This window comes from Ornithorhynchus anatinus, chromosome 16, assembly GCF_004115215.2.
Source record: "Ornithorhynchus anatinus isolate Pmale09 chromosome 16, mOrnAna1.pri.v4, whole genome shotgun sequence".
Taxonomy (NCBI): Eukaryota; Metazoa; Chordata; class Mammalia; order Monotremata; family Ornithorhynchidae; genus Ornithorhynchus; species Ornithorhynchus anatinus.
The window spans coordinates 1245203-1258191 of NC_041743.1; the positions used below are offsets into that span (position 1 = coordinate 1245203).

The 12989-nt window shown below is 52.7% G+C and overlaps 1 protein-coding gene across 1 annotated transcript; it reads right to left on the bottom strand.

Annotated features, from left to right (window-relative positions):
* Nucleotides 1-4866: 4866 nt before the first annotated feature.
* CD2 (CD2 molecule) lies at nucleotides 4867-10806 on the bottom strand. Its single transcript, XM_029080941.2, has 6 exons — nucleotides 10738-10806; nucleotides 10298-10606; nucleotides 7958-8194; nucleotides 6590-6721; nucleotides 5960-6193; nucleotides 4867-4916 (listed from the first exon to the last, which is right to left on the bottom strand). The coding sequence occupies exons 1-6, from the start codon at nucleotides 10796-10798 to the stop codon at nucleotides 4867-4869; spliced, it is 1023 nt and encodes a 340-aa protein (XP_028936774.1). The 5' UTR covers nucleotides 10799-10806.
* Between the last annotated feature and the right edge of the window lie 2183 nt (nucleotides 10807-12989).

The window sequence follows — 12989 nt, forward strand, 5'->3', positions numbered from 1 at the left end:
ATTAAGACTGTAAATCCCATGTAGGTCATGGACTGTGTCCAACCCGATTAATAATAATAATAATAATAATAATAATGTTGGCATTTGTTAAGCGCTTACTTTGTGCAGAGCACTGTTCTAAGCGCTGGGCTAGATACAGGGTAATCAGGTTGTCCCACGTGAGGCTCACAGTTAATCCCCATTTTACAGATGAAGTAACTGAGGCACAAAGAAGTGAAGTGACTCGCCCACAGTCACACAGCTGACAAGTGACAGAGCCGGGAGTCGAACCCATGACCTCTGACTCCGAAGCCCAGGCTCTTTCCACTGTGCCACGCTGCTTCCCCTTAGCTTGCATCTACCCCAAAGTTTAGTACAGTGTCCGGCACATAGTAAGCGCTTAATAAATATTTTTTTTAAAGCAACAACACATCCAACGGGCGATATTGCCACCAACTGAGCTCCCACAACATTTCCAGTTGTCTCAGGAAAATGCCAATGTGAAGGTTAATTTATGCTGGGTACTCACCATATCCAGTGCCGAGCAACCGTCTATTCCACCACTGAAGTATGCTGGGGTCAGGCGGGCTCTCATGATGCCAGATGAATTTTCCCCAAGGACCCAAAAATGCTCTACCCATCATGGGCTGAGACAGGACCAAGTTGTCCTTGGGCATCTGCTGTGTTTTCAGTACCCCAGAGCGCTTTCGCATCTTCTCTCTTATTTTCCTGACGACATCCCACGGGGAGGAAACTGAGGTCCAGAGAGGTTAAGTACTTGCCCAAACTCACTCAGCAGGTCAGGGTGATCGGAGATCACTATCAGATCACTATCAGCAGATCAACAGATGACTATCAGCCCGTCCCCCTCCCCTCCAAGACTAAAAGCCCTCTCCTGACCTCAAACTCCTCTGCCTAACCCGCTCTGCCCCCGACCCCCATTTTCCCCTGTTCTTGCTCCCTTCTCTGTCCTTTTCCCCCTACTCATCCACCTCTCTACTCCAAAGACCACCCTCTGGGCCTCTCTCTCTCTCCCTTCCCATCCCGGTTCCCCTTCCCTGTCCTCGAACCTTTCTTTGGTTCCCTCGTGCAGTCGGGGAGATGGGATTCAGCTGAGCTTTTCCAACTCCCTCCCCCTCCCTCCTCCTCTGAGGACAGGGAAACTTCCCCCCATCTCCTTCAGCGGGTTCCCTGGGAGTGCCCCCACGCCAAGGAGCCCTGCCCTCCCACCTTCTTCCCTTTTTTCCATGCCCTGATTTTGGATCCCCAGTGGGGGTTGGGTCAGTAAAGAAGGGGGCCGTTCAGGGGCCTCAAGAAAGGGCTTTTAAAGCAGCATTCTGCAAAGACTCTCCTTCCTCACACCCCCTTACTCCCGCCTCCCCTCTCCCCACATCTCAGCAGGCCTTGAAGTCACGATATTGTCACCTGAAGGATTAGTTTTCTAGTATTAAAAAGCAGGTTAAGGACCCGCCCTCTTAACGACCTTTTGTTTGCCCAGTTTAGATCTCTGCTTGTGGGAACCTTTCAGTGAACTGGATAGTGATTGTGCTATTCCTTCTCCTTCAGGCATTTCCCACTTTTAGGCAGGCTTCCAAGCCTTCAAGAGACCCCTGGATTGCTCCCAGCCCACCCTTGCACCCCTGGATTTGGGGCCCACCCCCTCCTCCAACCTTCTGATCCCCCAGCCCCAGACTGTAAACTCGCTGTGGGCAGAGAATGTGTCCCCTTATTGTTTTATTGTACTCTCCCAAGTGCTTAGTACAGTGCTCTGCACGAAGTGCTCAATAAATATGAATGAATGAATGCTTCAGGATGGGAAGATGGCCTAGTGGATAGCTTGGCTTAGTGGAAAGAGCACGGGCTTGGGAGTCAGAGGTCATGGGTTCTAATTCTGGTTCCGCCGCTGATAAGTCACTGTGTGACTTTGGGCGAGTCATTTAACTTCTCTGTGCCTCAGTTACCTCATCTGGAAAATGGGGATTAAGACTGTGAGCCCCACGTGGGACATCTTGATAACCCTGTATCTATCCCAGTGCTTAGAACAGTGCTTGGCACATAGTAAGCGCTTAACAAATACCATCATAATTATCATTATCATTATTATAGAGCATGGGCCCGGAGTCAGAAGGGCATGGGTTCTAATCCCAACCCTGCCCCTTGTCTGCTGTGTGATCTTGTGCAAGTCACTTCTCTGAGTCTATGTTAACTCATCTCATTTTAATGGGGATTAAGACTGTGAGCCCCAAGTGGGACAGGGACTGTGTTGAACTCGATTTGCTTGTATTGCCCCTCAACCAGCGCTTAGTAGAGTGCAGGGGACATGGTAAGAGCTTAACAGATATCATAAATATCATAACACATTTCACCTGGCCCTTTTTACAGCTGGCCAGAATGAGACTTACAACAGGTGACACTAGGCCCTCTCAGCTGGTGCCTAGAATGAGTCTTTCTGGGGTTTCAGACAATGTGGTCGCATACTCGGGCGGAGGATGTAACTCCGACCTGAGGATGAGCCTTTGTTTTTGAGAGAAAGAAACCCTTCTCTCTCTTTTAAAACAAACAACACATAGGCTCTAAGGCTTTGGCTTATTTCCTCTTTACTTTCGACTTCAAAGTGGAATTGAGGAGACCCAGAGATCAGGCCCTAGAAACATACCCACTGACCTAGAAAATATACATGCACGTAGACACGTACGGTCTCCCTCTTAGTCTGATATCTGGATTTCTGCCAGTGGCACTCTGTGGCTCTTGCACAAGAGGGAAGGGGGCGGATTGTGGAGGTGACCCCGGGCTGTGGGTTACAAGTATGAGATTGATGAAGGGACAGGGGAGCCAGTGAGTTGAATTCAGGAGAGAAGCTGGTGTTGAGAGCATCAATTTAGTCACCAGAGGAAGGTATCTAGGGTATGGAGGCTAAATGAGGTGTGACCCCCAAAACAAACAGACACAAAGGCACACTAGGCTAGAGAACTCCCTCTATTTCAGAGACTGATTGAGACAAATGAAAAGACCATAAAAACTAAAGCCAACTTATTGCATCTTGATCTCAATCTATCTCGCCAGTGTCCCCCTCCAGACTGAACTCTCATTTTGGGCAGGGAAGGTGTCTGCTAATTCTTAATATAGTGCTCTACACATAGTAAGTGGTCAATGAAAATGATTGATTGATTAATGATGATATTTGTTAAGCGCTTACTAGGTGTCAAGCACTGTTCTAAGTGCTGGGGTAGATACAAGCTAAGCAGGTTGGAAACAGGCTTACAGTCTAAATCCCCATGTTACAGATGAGGTAACTGAGGCACAGAGAAGTTAAGTGACTTACCCATGATCACACAGCAGACAAGTGGTGGAGCTGGGATGGGAATCCAGGCCCTTCTGACTCCCAGATCTATGCTCTACCCATTATGCTATGCTGCTTCCCCTTGACTCTGACTCCTCACTCATGTCCTGCCTCTGACCTGAACTCCTTCCCACTTCATATCCCACAAACATTCATTCTCCCTACCTTCAAAGCCTCATTTAAAGCATATTTCCAAGAGGATTTCCCCAACTAAGCTCTCACTTCCTCTTCTCCCACTCTCTTCTGCATCACCCTTGCGCTCGGATTTGTATCCTTTATTCATTCCACTCCCAGCACTTACGTACATATCCGTAACATTTATTTATAGTAATGTCTCAGGAAGATCTCTAAATTGTAAACTTGTTGTGGGCAGGGAACATGTCTACCAACTCTGTTATATTACACTCTACCAACTCTGTTATACTCTCCCAAGCGCTTATTCCCTCTCAGGGTCACATCGGAAGAGTTCCCAGTACTCTACGAGGCTCGACTTCAGGAGGGAGAGTCAGGCAGAGGCAGATCCATTCCTAGCTTGGGCAGTGGCTAGCGAGTGGAAGGCCATCTGCTACAAGTCAAAACTCACCCGTGCGGTGCAGCAGCAGCGTGGGAGAGAATCAAGGGTGAAGACTCAAATTTACTGTGCGGAAGGTGGTAATGGTAAACCACATCTGTATTTTTACCAAGAAATCTCTATGGATCCACCACCAGAACGATTGCAGATGGAAGGGGGGCGTCCTGGGAGAGATGTTTCCATGGCATCACTATGGGTCGAAGATGACTCGACGGCATAAGTCAAGTGCCTATTACGGTGTTCTGCACACAGTAAGCCTTCAATAAATACAATTGATTTATTGACTGTGGGCATATACAGGCTAGGGTGAATGAAGGTTCTGGACCCAGGAAAAGCACTCAAAAATGAAAATCCAGAGAGCAAGCCTGGCAGAGACACTGAGAGATGGGGAGTGGAAGTTGGGGGAGGAAAGAGAGGTTCTGCGAGTGGACATTCCCCTACTGCTCCCACCCCCACTTCTAACTAACCTCCCTCCCACCATACGAAGAAGCTGAGGCAGGCCAGGAAGAGCTCTCTTTCTCCTTGAAGTGGATGGGGGGTATCTTCACGATGCCATCCGCCTCTGGTAACCATGCCAACCATGAACTTTGACCCTCTCTCCTCCCCGGGCTTCAATCTAGAATTCCTTCTCTCCATGGGCTCTCCCAGGGAATTCAAGCTCAGAGCCCACCACCTGACAATTTGCCCTAATGAATCCTACAAAGTCCAGTCAGTGGGTGAGCTTCTGGAAGGCAAGGAATGCTTCCTGGGCCTTGTTCCCGGTAGCCGACACTCTGCCCTCAGGGAGGGCTCAGTACACCCAAATGATTCATTGGCTGGTTTGTGGCACCGTGGGCAACCGGGAAGTCCTTGAGGGGGGCACAGGTGGTGATTCTGTGCTATTGTCGCCAGGATCAGATCCCAACCCACCCCATATGAACCAAAACCAAGAGAACAGGTGCCACGGGGCTGATTTATATCTCTGCCCGAGTTGCGTTCACAAATGAGAGGCCCCACCCAGGATGCTCAACACCGCCACAGTGGAATCTAAAAGCCAACACAAAAGGAGAGGGAGGAGAAGGTGAGGGAGGGTCCTTTGTGAGTAGGGGGTTGGGGTGGTTGGAGAGCTGCCGGGCACAGGTGCAGTGTAATAACACCTGGGAAGTTGCCCGAGACGCATCTCCATGTTGACCAAGGATGATTTCATCCTTCATTGGAACATCCACAGTTACCATACAAACACATCATCCTCATTTCCCCCCCGTCCTCCCCCCATCCACTCTCTGGTCCAAGTTCAGGCCAGGAGTGGACAGACAGGGAGAGACCTGCCACTGCAGATAGAGGAGACTTGGGGGTCTGGGAGAGAGCCCAAGGGAGGAGCCCTCCCATCTCCGACCACCTCCAGCCACCTCCGGCCACTTCCGGCCACCTCCACCGACACCTAACTGACTACAGAAGGTACCCAGCATTTTTGTTCCTAGAAATACTTGGGAAATTTTCAGACAGCAGCTCCTCCACTCTCTCCAACCTCAGACTTGTCCCAATAAGACTCTGTGAGAGGGATCTGGGAGTTGAAGGTGGCCTGCCTCACCACCCCCTCCTCACCCCCAAGACCTGAGCCTTCCCAGGGTCCCATTCCTGGGAGGCAGGGGCGTTAACCATCCCCTCTGGCCTGGATAGACTTCAGGGTGCTGGAGAGATGCCCAGAGACCTCAGGTTTCCTGGAGGGTGCATCAGACATTGGTTGCTCCAGGGAGGGTCCCGAGGGTCTCAGACTCAGGCGGTCCCACAAAGAAAGATTTTTCAGTGTATTCGACCCCAGGAGTGGGATGCCAACTACCTTTCCTGGACATCTGGGATGAAGGATCCCATCTCAGGGAGACACCCCTGCTGCTTCCACCTCCTGTTCTCCCTGGGCACTGTTACTCCCCTGACCCTAGGCACTGGTGGGTTGGCCCCGAGCTCCCTTAGGTTGTTTCCCCCTCGGCTGGAAAGGTCCGGGTACTGTCCTCCCTGCCACCCTCTCTGTGGACTAGCTGGTGGTCTCTGGGAAGCCCTGACCTATGGGGGGCTTTGCTGGGGCATTTGACCTGGGCTTCTGGGGTTAGAGGGCAAGGTTATGACCTCTCCCTTTTGGGCCGGTGGGGGGGTGGGAGGGGGAGGCGGCCGGGGCAGGGGGCGGCCAGTAATTTGGGAGCAATTCTCAGGTATAGGGGGCAGCTTCCTTGGCTGGCGCTGGGGGTGGGCCTGGGGCTGGTTGTTGGGGGGTTGGGGGAGCTTCCTTTCCACGGGGAATCTTTGAATCGCCATCTCCAGCTTCTTGTCTGCAACAACAGAACAGGTTAGTCCTGGGGTTCATGCCCACCCGCCCCCAACCAACCCACTGGGGGATGTAGATATGAGCCCTGTCCCAAGCCGGCACCACCCAGCTGTGGGCGAAGCGACCGGTGCCACTAGGACTCGTGCTCGGGCTGCGTTCTGGCACGCTCCAGCCCTCCCAATCATTCAATCGTTCAATTGTATTTACTGAGTGCTTACTGTGTGCAAAGCACTGTACTAATCCCTTGAGGTGACTGACCAGAGGGATGGGCTGGGCTGGCCGCAGTAGCTGACCACCCCTTTTCAGCTCCAATACAGGACTCTTGCAGTACCCGTATGTCCCCTCCCAGCATGTTCTCTTGCTACAGGAAAGCAGAGCCCGGCCGGCCCCCTGGTCTTACCGTCGCTCTGGTCTCGCTGATCCCTCCTTCTCTGCCGCACACAGGCCACGAGGAGGGTCAGGAAGGCCACCAGGATGATTCCTGCTCCACAGGCACTCAGGATCAAGAAGATGTCCACCTTGACTTCTGAGTCTGGGGGCAGATGGAAAGGAGGAGCAGGGCTGAGGAATGCCCAGGTGTCCACTGCCCTCCCCTCTGGCCAGAAATCAGCGTTCACTGGGACAGGCTTGGAAGACACCCTGTTTCCAGCTTCGTCTCCAGTGGGATGGAAGGGAGAATGGCCGTGAGTCCCTCTGATCCAAATGTTTCCAGTTCGGCTGAAATCCACTGATTTGAGCCTGGGCAGAGAGAGCTTTTTTTTTTTTTTTAACTGGGAGCATGCTTTCTCTCAACCACTGTCTGATTGACCCACGATTCGGTCTGATAGACAGCTGCCGCTTGGGATCGCCAAGGACTCTGCCTTGCTCCCGTGATCCGACTGCCAGATGGTCCAGACTCTGCAGAAGGCTTTGAGCTCCATGAGGCAGCAGCGGGGTGAGAGGATAAGGCTGGGGGCCGGATCTCCTATCTGTCAGCTAGGATGGGGGTCTATGGGCGTGAGGGAGCAGAGCCCTGAGATCCCATAAACATTCCTCCTGCGGTCCAGGTCTTCTTCCAATCTCTAGACTGTTCACTCCTTGTGGGCGGGAATGTGTCTGTTTATTCTTATATTGTCCTCTTCCCAGCTTTTAGTACAGTGCTCTGCACACAATAAGCGCTCAATACATATGATTGACGGACTGACCAGAGTCTTTTGGGTATGAAGATTTCAGAGGGAACCAGAAGCAATATTGGAGCCTGTTTTCTCACTGCTTTTTTCTTTCTTTTTTTAAATTTATAGTATTTTTTAAGCACTTACTATGTGCCAGGCACTGTACTAAGCACTGGGGTAGATACAAGCTAGTCAGATTGGACACAGTCCCTGTCCCACTGTGGCTTACAGTTTTAAACCCCATTTTACAGATGAGGGAACTGAGGCACAGAGGAAGTGAAATGATTCGCTCAAGGTCACACAGTGGACAAGTTGTTGGGCTGGGATTAGAACCCAGGGCCTTCTGACTCCCAGCCCCAGGCTTTATCCACTAGGCCTTGCTGCTTTTCAGCTGTTTCCCCCTGAGCATCTGGGAGAAAAACGCCTCCTTGGGTTGCGGGAAGAAGCATCATCTTCCTGTGCCGCTCAAGGATAAGGGCTCCCTCCTCTCCACAATCCCTTCCTCCACCCGCCTTCTGGGATCTGCCCCTCCACCCCCAACTGGGGTAGGGGGGATTCAGGCGCTCTCCCGGGGTGAGGGGAAGAGGCCACGGGCTTGACCCGACAGTCTCACTCACCTGAGCACAAGGAGACCAGGGTCTGGGAACTGCTGACGTTGTTCCAGGCGTAACAGATAACGGTCAGGGAGCCAAACTCCTTCAAGGTACTGCTCAGAAGGTACCTGTTCTGGACGGGGCCTGCGACCAACTTGTTATTCACCAGTATTTTCATCCAGGGAGCCCACCCAGCGGTCACACGGCAGATCAGGTTCCCTGTGGTGCAGTTCATCGTGATATTTGGCTTGGAGACAGGCTCTGGTGGAGGAGGAGAGGCGGCCCCGGCCCACGCTGTCTTTCTGGATTTGCCCAGCACCCCCAGCCCGAGGGATGAGCTACCCGCCCCCAAGCCTGGACCCCGGCAGACGTCCCTCAGGTCAGCTCAGGGCGGTGGTCCAAGAGACCCACCCTCCCCTGCCCCAGGAATCTGGGAGCCAGACTGGACCGGGCCGCGGACAGGCACCGAACCCCCCGCCCTCCAGGCCCCGATGGCCTCTTCTGGACAACTGGGGCAGAAATGACCTTCCTCCGTCTGGCCGGAAGAGCTTCACCTGTCTGCCTGCCCGTGCCCAGAGCCTCCCGGGGAGAGGAGAGGCCTCCCTGCCCCCGTCCCCACTTCCGGTCCACCATCCGTGCTGTCGCATGGGTCGTCTTCCTGCAGTCATCGGCACAAACATCTCTCCCCCAAACCTCCCCATCCCTTCCCAACCTGCGAACGCTGCTCCCTCACGGCTGCAGGGCCGAATGCCTGTCCTCCCCACGGTACACCTCGGGTTCTCTTCACCCGCTACCCCGCAGCTCACACCCTTTCTCCCAAGCTTCCCTTTTAATTGTACCTCACCCTCTACCCTCCCGTCCTCCCACCCTTCACTCGTGTTGTTCTCCCCATCTGGAACTCCCTCCCCCGACCCATATCATCTGGACCACAGCTTGCCCCATCTTAGAGCCTCCTAAAATTCCAAGAGAAAAGGCAATCGGAAGGGGCACAATCCCTTTTCCTCCGGGGGGACTCAAGAGGAACGGAAAGCAGATGTCTTAGCCCCATTTTTCAGATAAGGAAACTGAGGTCCAGAGCTTGCCCTGGGTCACTTAACAAACCAGTGGCAGAGCTGGAGAAAGAACCTGGATCTCGTGGACTTTCCACTGGTGTCTCCCATTCTACTGTCTCAGCTGTCCCAACAAGTGGAGCATTAACATTATTATCCTATTTTATTGTCTTGATCACTGGCTTCAGGGGCCTCCCATCAGCTATCTACCTCTACTTAACTACTCTCCCCTTCCACTCTGCCTGAGATCACACTCTTTGATGATAATAATAATAATTGTGGCACTTAAGTGCCTTGTGCCAGGATTGTACTAAGCACTGGAGTAGATACAAGATAATCAGGTCCCATAAGTGCTTACAGTCTAAGGAGGAAGGAGAACAGGTACTGAATCCCCACTTTGCTGATGAGGGAACTGAGGCCTAAAGAAGTTAAGTGACTTGCCCAAGGTCACAGAGCAGATAAGTGGCAGAGCCAGGATTAGAGACCCATCCTCTGACTCTCAGGCACCTACTCTTTCTTCTAGGCCACGCTTCCTTTCCGGCTAACTTTCTCACTGCGCCTCATTGTCTTTTCTCTCACCATAGCCCTCTTGCGCCCACCCTCTCCTGCCCTCCCTCCTGTCTGAAACGCCCTCCCAGTTTAAATCATGACAGACCACAACTCTCCCTCTCTCTGAAACCCTTCTGAGATCACATCTCCAATCAAAAGATCTTTCCGGATTCACTTTTCTCCACCTGACCTTGCATCTTTCCAACTGCCACTTTGGCACTTTTTAAAAATGGTATTTGTTAAGCGCTTACTACATGCCAGGCATTGTACTAAATGCTGGAGTAGGTACAAGTTAACACAGTCCCTGGCCCACATGGGGCTCACAGTGTTTACACACTGCTTTAGTCATACCCTCTGTAGCACTTTGGAACCTATATAAGAACCTTGGTTCTGCCTGTAATTTACTTTAGAGCCAGTCTCGCTGGCTTGACTGCTCCGTGAGGGCAGGGATCGTGTTGACTCACTCCACTGTACTCTCTCGGGGTGCTTAGCACAGTGCTCTATACAAAGTTTGGGCCATCCCCCTCCCTCGAGTCACTGATGTGACTGGAGAGGGGGGCATTTGGTGACTCCCATTCTCTCTCTCCCAGCCAAGGACAAAGACGCACAAAGGTTACAGTCCCTCGAGACTATCAGCTCGGTGTGGGCAGGGAACCTGTCTACCGACTCTATTATATCGTATTCTCCCAAGCGCTCGGCAGAGTGCTCTGTCCTCGGTCGGCGCTCAATAGAAACGGTGAAATGATTGATTGAAAAGGGAACTCACCCTTGGGTTTCAAAGTCAAGCTCTGCTCCTTCAGCAACGTCCCGATTTTATTAAAGATTTGTATGGTGAACTTGTGCCCATCCTCCTGGGTGAGGTTTTTCACTCTGAGGGTCCCATTCGGATTCAACAGGCACCTTATCTTGCACATGCTGAAGTACCGGGGTTTCTGATTCGCTTCTGCCTTGGCGATAAGATCTTCATTCTTGTACCAGTTAACGTCCATGTCCTTGGTCAAGGAAAATCCTTCGATTTCCAGCGAGAAGTCACGGCCCAACGCTACCAAAACATCTTTCCCTTGGGAGGCGGCATCTGAGAAAAGGAGAAGGGCAAGTTTGAGCCAGTGGGGACAGTGGGCAGTGGGGCGGGTGCAGCTGGGCAAGAAGGTGAAACTACCAGGGGATGGTGCAGAAGGAACCGTCTGAGAACCCAGAGGAACTTACCCCTGACGGAGAGAAGTGCAACCACCAGGGAGAGGGCAAAAACGCTGCTTCTCCAGCTCATGTTCAAACTGAGTGGGGGCTGTGCCCTGGCTCCTGGCTCCAGCAACCGCCCCCTGTGGGTTCCGCCCCCACCCCCTGCCTCCAGGTCCCGCCTCCCCCTTCCCCTGTTCTGGGGCCGGATGGTTAAGCCTGGCCTGCGGCGTGGGGAGCTGGGAGTCTGACCCTGGGGCAATGTGTAAACAGGACAGGGAGGGCAGGAAGGGCAGGGGGGGGGCAGAGGGGAGCTGGGCCACCTTAGCCCATCCTCCTGCACAGTCGCCTTTGACCGGCGGGCCTGCCTCTAGCCCGATCGGGGGGATCTGAGCCCTGATACTCTGGGCAGTGCAGGGGCATAGGTGGGTGGGGGTGGGATTGGGGGCGCAGTGCCCCCCAACCCCTTTCCTCCCTCCCTATTTCCCCATCCTCCCTCCCCTTTCTCTCCCTCTCTCCTCTCCCTCCTCCCCTTTCTCCCTCCCCTCCTTTCCTTCCTCGGTCCCTTTCCTTCCTCTGTCCCCTTCCTCCCCATGCCCCCACCTCCTGCCCTTTCCCTCCCTCCTCCCCTTCCCCACTTCCTCTTCTGTTCTCTCCCTCCTCTCTCACCACCTCCTCCCTCCTCTCCCTCCTTCCCTTCCCCATCTCTCTCCCTCCTTCCCATCCCCTCCCCGCCCCATCCTCTCTCCCTCCTCCCACCCCTGTCCCCCCTTCCCCTCCCCTCCCCTTTCCACTCCTTCCTCCCCCCACCCCCCCAAATAGGAGTTTGGTGACTAGGAAATCCGGTTATTGTCTAGCTCTACCCTCATCTCCCTCCCTCTGTGGTTTCCGTTCCTGCCACTCTGCCCGGAGGGAGGGAGAGAGGTTGGAGAGGTGGGTGGAGGGACGAATGGAGGGACAGACGGGGGGATGGTTGGATGGACATATGGCGAGATGGACGGATGGACGGATGGAAGGATGGACAGACGGAGGACGGTAGCCCCTGGGGAAGAGGGGCAGATTCCTCCAGGGGCTCAGTTCAGCCACAGGCTAGTGGGGGCTTTGGCCGTCGTTGCACCCAATTCTTCCTGGGTCTGAAATTCTGCTCCTCTAACTTATATGATTTCAGTGCTCATTTTGTGTGTTTGTCCCTGTCTTTTAGGTTGCTTTACTGGTTCATAGTTTTGTCACTCCCGATGTGTCTGTCTGCAGCCCCTTCTGTCCAACTTATATTCATAGATTAATAGAGGCATAGATTCATTAAACTTTGTCTAATTTCCACTTGTGTATTCTCTCACTGGATTTAGTACAGTGCTCTGCACATAGTAAATGGTAAATACTATTACTAAGAATATCACTACCGCTAATATTTTCCACTAGGCCACACTGTTTCTCCATCACTGCGCTTGCCAAGCAAAACCATGACACTTTTCCGTCAGGTCATCCCCTTGGAGAACTCATCTGAAATGTGGTTATGCGCTACCATGAGGGCACCTGGGCACTCACGGCTGATTCTGAGGCCAGAGAAGGTGGACCCTGCCCTGCCCCGAGGGCTCCGATCGATGGAAGGTCTAGTCTTTGAGAAACCATACACCCAAACCTCAACCTTGCAGTTAGTCGCTGCCAGCTTGCCCAGATCTGCCCTCAGAAGATGCTCAGACTCAAGTTTTGATGTTGATAGATTCGTACCTCCCGAAGGTTCCGGGGCTAATCAGAGCTATGTCGCAGAACATCCAGGCACGGGAAGGTGGAAGGGTCCAGAGAAATCTGGTCTCCTTCAATTAACGGTATTTACTGAACATACACTCTGTGCGAAATGCTAGATTGAGAGCTTCAGAGAGGGCAGTAGAATATGTAGACATGATCCCTGCCCTCAGTGAGCTTATAGTCTAGCTAAGGGAGAAATACTAAAATAAATTACAGGTAAGGGGAAGCAATCATTAATAAATATATGTACCTAAATACAACGGGGCTTGGGGGTGCTTATAAAATGTGGAAGAGCTGAATTGGCAGTTGGGAAGGATACGGTGGGAGATGAGAAATCAGGGAAGACCTCCAGGAGGAGATGTGATTTCAGAAGGGCTTTGAAGAGAGCTGCGGTCTGGTGAATTTGAAGGGAGAGGGGGTTCCAGGAAGGAAGAAGAGGATGGGCAAGAGGTGAGAGGTGGACAGAGACAAAAATGAGCCCAATGCGTAGTTTAGCCTGAGGAGAATGGAGAGCGCAAGCTGGGGTGAAGTGGGAG